This window comes from Heteronotia binoei, chromosome 1 (assembly GCF_032191835.1).
Source record: "Heteronotia binoei isolate CCM8104 ecotype False Entrance Well chromosome 1, APGP_CSIRO_Hbin_v1, whole genome shotgun sequence".
Taxonomy (NCBI): Eukaryota; Metazoa; Chordata; class Lepidosauria; order Squamata; family Gekkonidae; genus Heteronotia; species Heteronotia binoei.
The window spans coordinates 193,953,233-193,967,691 of record NC_083223.1 but is presented as its reverse complement, the minus strand read 5'-3'; the positions used below and the strand labels follow the sequence as shown (position 1 = coordinate 193,967,691).

Here is a 14,459-nt window from a genome sequence, read left to right as displayed (position 1 = left end):
GGTGCTCACCAAAATGCAGGGTGGCATGTTATCCAGGAGAATTTTCTATCAGCTGCATCTGATTCACCAACTTCCTCATTGCCTAGACTCAGCTGGATCTGACTAGTTGATCCATGCATCCGTAACCTCACAGTTCATAGAACCATGGAGTTGGAAGGGACCCCTGGAGTCATCTAGTCCAACCCCCTGCACAATGTTGGAAATTCACCAATACCTCCCCCTAAATTCACAGGATCTGCATTGCTGTCAGATGGCCATTTAACCTCTGTTTAAAAACCTTCAGAGAAGGAGAGCCCACCACCTCTCGAGGAAGCCTGTTCCACTGAGGAACGGCTCTGATTGTCAGGAAGTTCTTCCTAATATGTTGAGCCAGAAACTCTTTTAATGTAATTGCAACCTGTTGGTTCTGGTCCTACCTTCTGGGGCAACAGAAAACAATTCTGCACCATCCTCTTTATGACAGCCATTCAAGTACTTGAAGATGGTGATCGTATCACCTCTCAGTCGCCTCCTCTCCAGGCTAAACATGCCCAGCTCCTTCAACCTTTTATTGTAGGATTTGGTCTCCAGACTCCTCACCATCTTTGTTGCCCTCCTCTGGACCCGTTCCAGCTTGTCTATATTCTTATTAAAATGTGGTGCCCAAAACTGCACACAATACTCCAATTACAGCAACATGCACTATGTGGGGCTGCTCTTGAAGACAACCTGGAAACTACAATGGGTCCAGAATGTAGCAGCCCAACTACTGTCAAAGGCTAGCCTCCCTGGGAACATATATTCCCCATTTTGAAACAAATCCTTTGGCTGCCAGCCTGTTCCAGAGTTCAACTGAAGGTACTGGTTATGACCTTTTAAGCCTTCATGACCTGGGACCCACAAATCTGAAGGACTGTCTCCTGCCTTACATTCCTGTGTGTCAACTACAGTCATCAAGCAGCCATCTGTATGTTATCCCGCCACTTAGGGTAGCCCATCTGGCATCAAACAGAGCACAGGTCTTTTCCATCATGGCTCTGTGGAATGGGCTCCCTGAAGAGGTGAGGTAGACCCCCTTTCCTGGAGATCTTCAGGAAGATGCAAAGCCTGCCTATTTGCCAGGGCTTCTGAGGGGGGGGTTAAATGGCAATTTATTTTTGGTGGGGGGTTGCTATTTTATTTTTGGTTTTAGCTAAAAATGTTATTATTGTAAGCTATCTTCAATCATGAGGAAAAGCAGGATATAAATGTTTTAATTATTAATTAAGTAAATAAAACATTTTTGTGTGGAAGAAAGTAATATTCCTCACATATTCAGAACCTGTCAATTTAATTTCAGTTTCACAAGGTAGCTAACAAGAGCTCTCAGGAAGACAAGATAATGGGTGTGGGGTTATGAGAGCAAGCACCCCCACTGGGTCCTGCCCTTTAAAAAGGTTAAAACCACCATCTTGAATTGTTACCAGTCATTGGTTCTGGGGCACATCAGCAAAGATCTATTTACACAGGGATAATATTCCCTTTAGCCAGCATCATTTGGGATTCTATATTCAAGATCAGCAGAAGTTTCTGAATTGTCTTTAAAGGAAGCCCAAGACAAGGTACACCAAAAAACCCCAATGTGTAAGTTACTTGGGCATGTATGACATTGTCTGTTGGGTTTTCAAAAACCAATGCACAATTGTTATCATCAGAAGTTATTTATCTTACCACCTTCAAAGAAACTTTTCAGCAGTCTGACTCAGGGTGTTAAGATTGCTTCATGGGCATGCGTATATGTAGTAAAGGGTGAGCTGGTATTAGCCAATACTGCATTAAGTTTATTTATATAGTCACTAAAGGTTTACTAAGCACCAAAGCATAACAGAATCAAGTCGCCTTAGGACAAATTTAACTCCTTTTAAGCCAGCTTTGCAGTAGCCACCACGAGCAGTTTAACATGCAAAACACCACAAGAGAAACATACAAACTGTTATTTCTAATGCTTACTAAAACTACAGAACAAAGTTCAAGTCCAATGGCACCATTACGTTCTTCAAAGTTTTATTCAGGGTATAAGGTTTCATGTGCACTCAAACTTGCATGCACACGAAAGCTTATACCCTGAATAAAACCTTGTTGATTTTAAAGGTGCCACTGGCCTTGAACTTTGTTCTGCTGCTTCAGACCAACACGGCTACCCACCTGAATCTAAAACTACAGAATCATCCAGAAAAATCTTTTTCAGGTTTTAGCTGGAGCTGAATTTTGAGACATATGTTTGCAAAGCATGTCCTCAAGCACTCTGCCCCCCATCATGCTACAAGGTAGTTAAGTGACTGACTATACAGTACTACTTAAGCTGTGCCCCAAGTGCTACAATTTTTAAAAATCTCTACTGTGCTTCCTCCTAACTCTGCATTTATCAGCTACCTCTAGAATTCTATTTCAACATGTATTCTGAAATACTGCAAGAAAACTGTTGAGAAGTAGTGCCCTTGCTTGCTCTTGCTTTTGCTCTTTATAGTAGTGTTTAATAGCTAGAACAGGCCTTGACAAGTTTTCTTTGGATCTTGGAGCCAGCACAAAATGTTGGGGGCCAGCCTCAATTGTAACACAATATTTTCAAAATAATACAGGTCTGGAGGGGCTGCTTATATTGTTTCTGGAATTTGTTTCATAGTTTACTTATGAAAAACCTCACACCATAGCTGTATACATGTAAGGCAATACAGTTAAGTACCTACAAAGAGTTAATCATATTTATAGAAGTGTTACAAATAAAAACATCTTTCTAAATCCAATTATAAACAAAAGAAAGCTATCCATTTTTGATGGACATATTGATTATGTACAGCTGGCCTTCAGGAATGAATATATTAATATTTTGAATTTTTGAGTTAGATACCTCCCAGCCCTTCAAATCAACAAAATACTAGTTTAAAATCTGAAGTTTCCCAATAAGGTGAATAATAATTGTTTGCTATAACCACTAAAGGTATTACTTTGCATCAAAGACCTCTAATATTCTTTTTTGCTTATCACACTCTATCAGTAGGGTTGTCAGCTCTGGGCTGGGAAAAAGCTGGAGGGACTGTAGCATGGTATAATGCCAGAAAGTCCATCCTTCAAAACTAGCATTTTCTCTAGGGGAAATGATCTTTGATGTCTGGAAATCAACTGTAACAGTGGGAGACCTCCAGATGCCACCTGGAGGTTGGCAACCCAATGAAACATGGAGGGAGGAAAAAGTAATAGATATTTTAAATGTGAAATTAATAGGTCTTTATTTTGCTCTGAGTTCATATACAGGATCACAACAGACTAAGGCAGTAATTACCAGGCAGAACAGAGTTTCTCCATGAAATAGAAAATATATTGCTTAGTTGACGAGAGTTAAAATATTCCTAATTTGCATGATAAATACATGACATGCTATACCATGTTGGCAATTTCTGACTTCAGAAATCAGGTGCTGCCAAATAGTAATCTTCCATTTTCTGAAAGATTCAAGCATCAGGATATGTTGCTTAGCATCTCATATGATTTCTTTCTGAAAAACGTGCAAGTTTAAGAGCTAAAACTATTGTAACATCTACACACAGCATTTTTAAAATCTTAGAAATCTACATAAACAGTAGTTCCTTATTGCTCCCAGGCAAGATCTAAGTGCAGTGTTCCCTCTAAGCCAGGGGTGTCAAACATGCGGCCTGGGGGCCAAATCAGACCCCCGGAGGGTACCTATCAGGCCCCTGAGCAACTGGCTGTCATCTGCTTCCTTCTCCCTATATTTTGCTTCCTTCTATATAACAGCTTGCTTTGCAAGGCTTGCTTAATTGCACTGGAGCTACAGAGCAAAACCTCTATTTTCTCCATTGGCCGAGGCTCCTCCTTAGGGAGGAAGGGGGAGAGGAATAGATGCTTTGCCAGGCTCTCTCAATTGTACAGCAAAGCTACTGAGCCAAGCTTCTCTTCCTTCTATTGGCTGACGCTCCTCCCACCCCCAGTCCCCTGGGGAAGGAAGGAAAGAGCCAGAGCTTCCTTTGATCCGTTCCCTGGATCCCATGGGAGAAATATATTTGTGTTTGTGTTCTTTATAAAATTTATATCTCTGCTACCTAATCTTAAATAGGTACACACATGGCCTGGCCTGGCCTGGCACAGCCTGGCCCAACAACGTCTCATTTATGTCATATCAAGCCCTCATAACAAATGAGTTCGACACCCCTGCTCTAAGCAGAGTTATCAAGAGCTAGTGCAGACTCTGAAGGCTGGTGGAAGACAGGAGGGCCTGGCGTGACTTTATCCATGGGGTCACAAAGAATTGGACTTGACTGTGCGACTAAACAACAACAAAAGTGCAGTTTTATAGCCTCTGGCTCACACATTTTTGTCTTAGTCCAGAAAAAATGGCCCCCGAGCAAACTAGTTTATGCAGCAGCTCACAACTTTAATGCCAGTAGCTCACAAAGTAGAATTTTTGCTCACAAAGCTCCACAGCTTATAGGAAGTATTGGATGTAAGATGTAATTCTCCTGTAATTAGTCTGTAATTCTTCTATAGCACCGCAACAAAACATTACACCAAAATTTTGGCTTTGTTGAACAGAAATTGTAGCATTTAATACTAATTGTTACCTTGGTAATCTCCAGACTTTTAGTAACTTTGATTTATCACAGTTCAACTGAAATGGTTATGAAAATCCCATATAATGTATTCCTAAATATCCTACTAGTCCATCCAAGCAATACCACTTAATGAAACTGATCGTACAGTGAGGAAGTCTTGGGCTGCAGGCAATTTTACTTACAAGACACAAAAGCTCTAAAAAAGTTTGTATTGTACAATCTTAATGCTGCTTGAATTCAGAGATGAATAAAACACATACAGTCCAAGTAAAAATTACAGACATTACAAGATCAAGTTTTACTTCCAGACAGCTACAATAATCTAACATATAGAAATGTTCAGTTAGTTATTCATGAAAATTATTTTGAATGTTAAGTCACATATCGAAACAGCATCTGTTCCCTCTCATAAGTAGCAATAGTGAGAAACAGTTACAAACATAAAGTTTGAGTCCAGTGGCACCTTTAAGACTAACAAATTTTATTCAAGGTATAAGCTTTCATTTGCGAGCACACTATAAGCATAGATAATCAACCCATTATGGACACTAGGCTGTAAAAATACCAAAATCTGGAAGTTAACTGCAGAGCAATAGTTTTGACTAGACTTAATTACCGTAAATGCTGAATTCAAATAAATATGGTAAGTTAACCTACAAATCAGTGAAAACCTAGCTGAGAAAAGGATACATTCTATAACAGCAGAACACTTGCCTCCTTCCACTCATGACATTTATCCACTGGTCTGTCAAAAAACTACACAACTTTCAACTACACACTTTTTTTTTTGCATAGATTATCACGAATACTAAGGTTTATTTCAAACCTACATATTTTTAATGGGTACTTTTAAACTACGCTTTAACTTCTACATAGGTAAGATCCAGGTGGGCAGCCATGTTGCTCTGAAGCAACAGAACAAAGTTGGAGTCCAGTTGCACCTTTAAGACCAACAAAGTTTTATTCAGAACGGAAGTTTTCATGTGCATGCACATTTCATCCAACTATGAAGACACAAAAGCTGACATTCTGAATAAAACTTTGTTGGTCTTAAAAGTACAGGAGTCCAACTTTAAATTATACATGTTATACTGAAAGTTAATGCAGCAGAGTAATTGACAGGAAAATTCAAAGTTTAAAATGGCCTTAAACTCATCCACCATAATGCCAAATCAGAGAGTAATCTGACACATAAGAAAATTATACCAATGTGACCTTTATTAACGTTTTGTTGTAATTTGTCTTGCCAGGAGTACATCTTAGATCAATGAGCTGACATATGTGTAAGTACATGGTAGCCTGTCAACACTTGTACTGAACACGTTAACACATCCTTTTGCCATGTGTTCAACTATATATATATCTCCTTTAAAAGGGGTTGTAGCAATCCCATTTTTTTTAAAAAAAAAAACATAAGCACAAGCAACCCAGGGTCCTAGAAATGTGTTATTGTGATTGCTGTATTACACTTTTCACATTGCTTTTGGCATTTTTGGAGTTATTTGCTAAGACTATGAGCCAATACAATAAAGTTTAGGTATGTATATATCTGGATACAGACAGGGCTTGGAGATACTTATTTTATAGAAAATAACTAAGATTTCAAGCTTAGTAAAAGTTGACTACATAAATCCAAGTTTATAAAATAAGTTTATTTGATCAGCAACTAAGCTCAAATTAATTAAGAACACAGAAGTATACTTATCTTCAACAGGTAAAATGTAACTGATTTTCTCAAAAGGGAGACAAAAAACTTGGAAAACGCAAAAAGAGTAGTCAATAGTTAATATTGCTACAAACAAAATCAGAAACATATAAACCAGCATGAGAACCATAAAAAATGACTTTTATGATAGAACAGCCTACCGCTATAAATCATTCCTCTAAAAGTTCAGTAGAGAAGCTACTTAAATTTATTACAAAGTCAGTTACTTATTATTATGCTGTATTAAAGAACCTGGGAGCTATATCCTGAGAACCTTACTATATAAAATACTAAAAGGCTTGGAAATTGTTAGCCATTAATCTTTTAACACAAAAGAAATTCAAATACAATGACAAGTATTGAGGGGTAAACCCAACCCCCATAGCTTGAGCTAAAAGGATAAGCTCCTCTGGAGCCTGATGAACAGCATTCATCCTACAAAGTCCCATTTCCAAGTGTTGCGTCAAAGGGGAGAGAGGTGGCTACCAGCCGCAAAATTCAGAAATAAAAAAAACATTCCCAACGAAACCCCACCTCAAGAGACAGCCACGGAGGGGGGGGGGGAGAAATACGTGTACTTCTTTACTGCCATCAAACAATAAATCCTATTTAATAGCCTTTAATATCACATATCCGTCATTGCTAGGATGTTGTGTGAGTTTTCTCCTATTTATCGATTACACAAAAGAAAACCCAGCAGGGGCTGCTGCAATGCAACACACACGAGAGAGAAACGCTTTTCCCCTGCCTTGAATTCTGTAGCTGTGGCGAACACCTAGGTGATTCCATGTCTGGTTTTCAAACGCGAATAAAGGACACTTAACACACTCGGCCTTTCCACCCCCACCTCTCTACCGATCGTCCCCCTGGATGACTGTGACTTTCATCCTTCCTTAACAAAGTGGTCTCACCGCCCTCCCCCTCCGCGCACTCACCCCAAACCTCTTCCCCACCCCTTGTTTGCAACAAAAGCTCTGCACACCAGATGAGCCATTATTATCCCTACGGACACACCATCCTCGCGATCCCTTCTTTTCTAGTGCCGGCAAAACAAAAAAACGCCTATCCCTTCCACACACACCTTCCAGAGAAAGAAACATTCAGAAAGAGGGGAAGTGGGAAACCACCCCTCCCCACACACAATAACGCCGTGGGAATTCCAATGCAAGATACCTGGGAGGAGGGGGGGAGAGGGAAATACCCCCCTCGCAGCAGCTCCTTCCCTCCAAACTGATCGACAGTTCTCGCCTGACGGCGGCTTCCACAGGAGAACCCCTCCCCACGCCTCAGGGGATCCTCCTTCGTTTTGCTGGGCCCCTTTGTAAACCCACCCCAAAGGTTCCTTCTTTTACCTTCCCCGTTGTAAGTTTCCCCCCGCGCCGCCTCCCTTCCCGCCTCGTACCCTCCCTGCTCCCGAGAGGGCCTGCGGGACGGCGGGGATTTAAGACCCATGGGGCCGTGTCTTCCTCACCTCATGTTTCTGCCCAAGGGCCGGGGGGGCCGTCCTTCTCCCCCCGCCCTGCTCCTCGCTCTCCTCAGGAGCCGGCTGGAATCTCAATAGGCTACGAGTAGGGAGAGAGGGGGTGGGGGTCCCCTCAGGCGCCAGCCAGTCCCTGCCTTGGCAACCTCCGATGGACTCGCCTGCCAGCCCGCCTGGGTCCTCCGACTTCGTTGCTTGGCCCAACCCGACCGCAGCGGGGAGTCAAAGGAGAGGGGAGGAAAGGAAATGAGAGGGGAATAGCGGGGGGGGGGGGGGGGGAGAACGAACCAACTCTCGAGGGCCGCGGGGGGGGGGGGGAATGACGGGAGAACAAGAAAAGGTGGAAGGGTCGGGAACGCGGAGAACAACCCGCAGGCGGCTCTCCAGACGCCGGCTCGCTAAGGCAAGGAGGGAGGGGGGTGGTGAAAGGCACGCAGGGGGACGCCAAGGGGGTGGGGCGGAAGAAGCCCCGCCCAGTGACTAGTCTGCATTCCCAGTGCATTCCATGCGGGTTCTATCGCGGGAGGGGGCGCCGACGGAGGTGGGCTTGACCAACTGCGGAGGAAAGCCATGGCGGTGAGCTCATTGGCGGCCCCTGCTGACCGCTGGGGTGGTTCCCCTGCACACAGCCTGCGCGCGATTCCTTCAGCCTTTCCTCAACCGCCGTGCTCTACTCTGCAAACCGTTTACAATCGAAAACTGAGGGGAACACCCTATTTGCAGACCCTTATCGCTTAGTCAGGAGCACGTATGGCTTACTGTTGGTTTCTAAAGCGTGTTGATCAGTCAGTTTCTCTGCTTATACTCGGCAAACCATACTGCATTTATTAGCAGCTGCACGCCATGCGGATTAGAGTACACGTGCATCACATTTATTACTGCTGAATCCGTTCTTCAGGATACCTGCTTTGAATTCCCTGTCAGTCTGCGTGGATACGCACTTCGGAATTCGACTTCAAACATTCACTTTCTGGACGAATTCTCAGCATGCTCCCTTTGTACGGGTTGTCTCCTGTACACACACTACCGTCCAATGGTAGGCATGATACCATGTTCAGTTTTAATCTGCCAGATTCCACACCTGCCCTTTGAGGCTCCATTTTCTATCATCTTGACATGATAGTGTTGGCTGGGTCTTCCTCACCACTTGTCTTGTCTTTGCTGAGGATTAATGTGTTTCTCATTTTCCAGTTATGCAACAGGATACAATTTTTTTTGAAAAAGGAAAATAAAAACCATCAAAAGAAGAAAAGGACTCATTTTAAAGGAGAGAAATAAAAATTCTGCCCCAGGCATACAAGGATGGTGTCCAGAAGATGTAGGTATGCTATGTTGTGCACTACAAAACAAAGAAGTATTGGGGGGGGGGGTTGTTGTTGTTGTTTCCCATCAAGTCATTGCCAATTTATGGCAATCACATAAGGCACTCAAGGTAAGAGACATTCAGAGGTGGTTTGCCATTGCCTGCCTCTGCGTAGCGGTGGTGTACTTGGTGAACTCCCATCCAAATACTAACAGATCTGATGAGATCAGGTTAGCCTAGGCTAAAATTCTGTGCACGTTTACTTGAGACTTCCAAGAAGGGATTGAGTTGTTAATCTGACCATATTCTGGTTTGCAGTCCAATCCTATGCATTAATCAGAAATACTTCCCATTCAGTGCATAAGGGTTTACCTCCCATGTCGTGGCATATAGAGATAGCTGTATGACAAATAGAAAAATAAGGACTTAAAAGAGCATTAAATTATTTTTTGGAGGACTCTCATCATTACTAATCCACAAGCGACAGATTATTATGGCTGCGCAAAAGGTTTGGCTGAAATCTAATTTTAGGCTATGATTAAATTCTATTTTCTTTCTGTACCTCCAGCTTCCCTAATTAAAAATGCAGCTGAATCTGATCCCTGTGACATTTGCCTTGTTTTCCATATTTCGTAACATACTGCTTTTCAGTAAAAAATTATTACATGTTTATTACTTAACGATAAAACCTTGCTGACTGCTTCAATACTATTTATTGCTGAGTTTCTTCTCAATTTTATACATTTAGCAGTTTACAGAAATGCTGAAATTAAAACAAAACTCCTCATAAAATCAAGATTAGAATATACTGCTGTAGCATTTAAAGGTAAATATTTCAAAATATATACAAGAAATCAATGGGTCTTATTCTCAATATGGCCAAATTTGTGGGTACTTAAATCCAGAGATGGAAGCCATGGATCTTTCTACAAACCTGAGAAAAGCCCCTGGTTTATCAGAAAATTCTGAAATTTGGCTGGAGAGAGATTTGGGAGTTAAAACCCTCCAAAATTATACAAGCAGTGCCTGTAACTACAATTTAACAAGGATAAGCGCCAAGTTCTATATCTGGGTGATAAAAATTAGTAACGTGCACACTGGATGGGGGATATACTGTAGCAATGTGTGTGAACAAGATTTTGGTGTACAGGTGGACCGTAAGTTAAATATAAGCAGTCCATGTAATGCAGCGACAAAAAAGGCTAATGCCATCTTGGGGTTTATCAATTGCAATATGTTATAGTCCTGCTGTACACTGCATTGATCAGGCTGCATTTGGAGTATTGTGTGTAGTTCTGGAGGCCTCACTTCAAAAAAGATGTGGACAGAATGGAGTGGGTGCAGAGGAGAGCAATGACAATGATCAGGGGTTGCTGCTGCTGGCTCTCTCTGCTACAGTTGCGCAGGTGCAGCCCAGCACTGCGCTGCGCAGCTTAGAAGGATGCAGGCCAGTGGAAGTGGCATAACATTACTGAGCCACGTGGGGGGCCTCCAATCTGGAACCCCAGATGATCACCTTTTTCACCTAGTGGCAGGGCCAGCCCTGGTTCCAATGTGGATAAAGTCTTGGTTCCAACTTGGATAAAGCTACTACAAAACAAGGTATCACACCGGTTTCCCCATTAGGTGGAACTACACCATTATTGGAAAAGCTGAAATTAGATTGTCTTGGATTCATATCAGTTGGAACTACAGTGTGAATCTTTTGTACCTGTGGCATGAATTTACCATTTTGAACTGGAATAGCATTTGTCATTGAGCACCTGCAAAAACCAGGATCTCTCTTCAGAATCAGGCATTACCCAATCAAGACTCTTTCTTTTGGACTATTTGGTCTGGGCACTCTGCTCTACTTTAAGGTTTGGTAAATTGATTACATGTGGTTTTGTGCACATATTTTCAGTGTATGAATGGTTATACTGGATGTCTGCTGCCCCCAATGGTTTAAATGTTTTAAATAGTTCAATGTTTTAAATGGTTTAATGTTTAAATTTAAATGCTCTATGTTTCATGCCTATTTATGTTAGATTCCTGTGTTGTAAGCCGCCCTGAGCCACTTGTTGGGAAGGGCGGGATAGAAGTCATAAAAATAAAATATTTTGAAATGTTTGGGTAAAATATAATATTTAGAATTTTGTAAGTTTTGGGTCATTGTGATTTATTTTTGAGGTTTTAGGATATGGGGGGGATCTTCTTTTCCCTTTTGTTATAGTTACCCATGTTTCTTACTCTGTTGTTGATGCTCTTGTTCAATGGCAGCCACTCCAAGAAAGCCAGTATTGTTCATTGGTTAGAGTGCCAGATTAGGATCTGGGAGATCCAAGTTCAAATCCCCACTCTTCCGTGTAAGCTTACTGGGTGACTTCGAGGCAGTCACACACCCTCAGCTAGGGTTGCCAAGTCCAATTCAAGAAATATCTGGGGACTTCGGGGGTGGAGCCAGGAGACACTGGGGGCGGAGCCAGGAACAAGGGTGTGACAAGCATAATTGAACTCCAAGAGAGTTCTGGCCATCACATTTAAAGGGACAGCACACCTTTTTAAATGTCTTCCTTCCATAGGAAATAATGAAGGATAGGGGCACCTTCTTTCGGGGCTCATAGAATTGGACCCCCTGGTCCAATCATTTTGAAACTTGGGGGGTACTTTGGGGAGAGGCACTAGATACTATATTGAAAATTTGGTGCCTCTACCTCAAAAAACAGCTCCCCCAGAGCCCCCGAAACCTCCAGAATTCCCCATTATACCCTATAAGAATCGATCACATAGGGAATAATGAAGACGTTTCCCTCTCTCCCCCCCCTTTCTGGCGAGTCTGAAGCAGCGGATCGGCCTCTCTACTCACCAGTTGCTGCCAGCTTCTTCACAGAAACACAGACACACCATCCTAAATTGAAGCCTTTCAAGTCAAGACTCTGGAGGTGCAAAGGCACATGGTCCTTTGTGGGCGGGGCTCCCTCTCCCCCCCCCCCACCAGCCAGCTGATTGGGGCCGGGAAGCAGCCTGGGAAAACTGAAGAAAGGCTGCTGTGATCGGGGCTGGGTGGGAAGGGAAGGGCGAGGAGAAGCTGCTGGGATCGGGGCTGGGTGGGAAGGGCCGCTATTCCCCCCTGCTTTCCAGATTTTTGGCGAGCGGGGGGAGAAGGCTCCAAATCGGGGGTCCCCCAGCTAGGTGGGGGATTTGGGAAGCCTACCCTCAGCCTAACAAAAATTATGAAAATTAGGACTAACTATTTTAGATAGGAAAGTATCCCAATTCTAGGCCTTATTTCTTCTGCTTTGGCAAAATTAGATCCCTAATTGACTATTAGATATCTGTTAACAACTGGTATTCATATTATTGTAAGATCTTATGTTCTGGTCCCTTTGGATGTTGGACAAGTATTTTCCTTTGATGGAAGAAATTTACTACAATGGTCAGCAGTCACTGTACATAAGATAAAGGGTCTTATCTCCTCTCTTTCATCAGACCAAGCATCAGGGAGGATATGATATCCCCAGAGCTATTTAAACAGTTTTCTGACTGGTGGGCTGTGATGCTGGTCAGATTGTTCACCCGGATTACTTCAACAGGTGGTTTACAACAGAGTGTAAACAATGCACTCTTTTCCCAATATTAAAAAAGAACTAAACCAAGCCCTTGTTAACTACTGTCCAATACATTCATTGGACATTGCATCCAAGTTAGAGCAAATAGATTTTGAATAAGTTAGGAGGAAAAGAAGAGTCCAGTCATGTCAACCATTCTGAACAAGTTTTAGTTTTAGAGAAGGGCAACATACAGTTGATCATTGCATGACTGTCTATCTGCAAGTGATGCTCAGATGATGTTGCAGAATATCCAATGCATAGCCAATGTAGGTTTTACTACATCTGACTATGTAACAATCAGCAAGAACTTCCAACTTTATTTGTATTCCAGTTCTTCCCCTTTCTTCCTAGGTTTCTCCATAAAATTTTTGTCTTATTTATTTTATTCTTCGTATTTATATCCCGCCCTCCCTGCCAAAGCAGGCTCAGGACGGCTAACAACAATCAAACACCAACAATAAAAACAGTAAGCAAAACAGTTCAATTAATAATCAATTACCGGTTAAACAATTAAAACAATTTAAAACAGTTTAAAATAATTAAAACAATTTTTGGTGCTAGAGTTGGTATAATACATTCAGTGATGTTGGGCATCGACTTATACTGTAGTTTAGCGAAAGGCCAATCGAAATAGAGTTGTTTTGCAGGCCTTGCAGAACTGGGCAAGGTCCCGCAAGGCCCTTACATCTTCTGGGAGTTGGTTCCACCAGTGGGGGGCAGCAATTGAGAAGGCTCTTTCTCTGGTAGCCTTCGCCTCCCTCAGCCCAGGGATTGACAGTAAATTCTGTGATCCAGATCTAAGTACCCTCTGGGGAACATGTGGGGAGTGACGGTCCCTAATGTAGACAGGTCCTCGGCCATATAGGGCTTTAAAGGTAATAACCAGCACCTTGTAGCAAATCTGGAATACTATTGGCAACCAGTGCAGTTGCCGCAGCCCTGGATGTATGTGCTCCCGTATAGAGAGATCCAATAACAGCCTGGCTGCCGCATTCTGCACCAGCTGCAGTTTCCGGATCCAGGACATGGGCAGCCCCATGTAGAGGGCATTGCAGTAGTCTAGTTTTGAATTTAGGCCTCTATGGCAATGTTTTAGGTAACAATTTATAAATATTTTTTCTTACTTAACAAAATTAGATTAAGTAAAATCTCTCTTTTCTTTCTGATTCACATGACAATTTTTGTCATGGGAATCAGTCCTTCCCACTGCTGGCGCCCCAGCGTTGAACATGCTGAGAGTGCTGGAAATCCAGCATAGGAGCTGCAGGCCTAAGCACACTTTTCCCGCTAATCGGCCAGGGCGAGGGAGGGCTCCTTGAAAGAGCCCCTGGAGCCTTTACCAGGTGGGTGGGAGGGAGGGGAGGGAGAGGCACTGCGGAGGAGGGCGGGGCAAACAGAGTGGTGGGGAGATCGAGGGCCGCCAAAGCAGCAGTGGCGGTGGAGAGAGTGGGGACTGCCAGAGTGGGGGGCACTTCCACCTAAAATTTATTTCCTGGGCCTCCCCACCTAAACTTTTCTGGCTACGGCCCTGCTTACAATCTCTTTCCTTTTGTCTCCACACAACATACACCCTATGAGGTAGGTGGGGCTGAGAGAGCTCTGAGAGTACTGCTCTTGGAAGAACAACTCTAATAGAACTGTGATTAACCCAAGGTCACCCAGCTGGCTGCATGTGAAGGAGTAGGGAATCAAACCTGGTTCTCCAGATTAGATACAGAGCAAGGGCTTTTATCAAACCTGTGTCTCCACCCCCTTTACATCATTTCTTCCACTCTCTTGATCTGGACCACCCAGG

At 42.9% G+C, this 14,459-nt stretch overlaps 1 protein-coding gene across 3 annotated transcripts in view; it reads right to left on the bottom strand.

Annotated features, from left to right (window-relative positions):
- ENAH (ENAH actin regulator) overlaps positions 1–8,171 on the bottom strand; it is a 204,082-nt gene extending 195,911 nt beyond the window's left edge. For all 3 annotated transcript variants that reach the window (XM_060245830.1, XM_060245840.1, XM_060245850.1), the window contains exon 1: positions 7,763–8,171. In XM_060245830.1, coding sequence (XP_060101813.1) covers positions 7,763–7,767 — 5 coding nt within the window. In that variant the 5' untranslated portion in view covers positions 7,768–8,171. The remainder of the gene's footprint in view (positions 1–7,762) is intronic.
- Between the last annotated feature and the right edge of the window lie 6,288 nt (positions 8,172–14,459).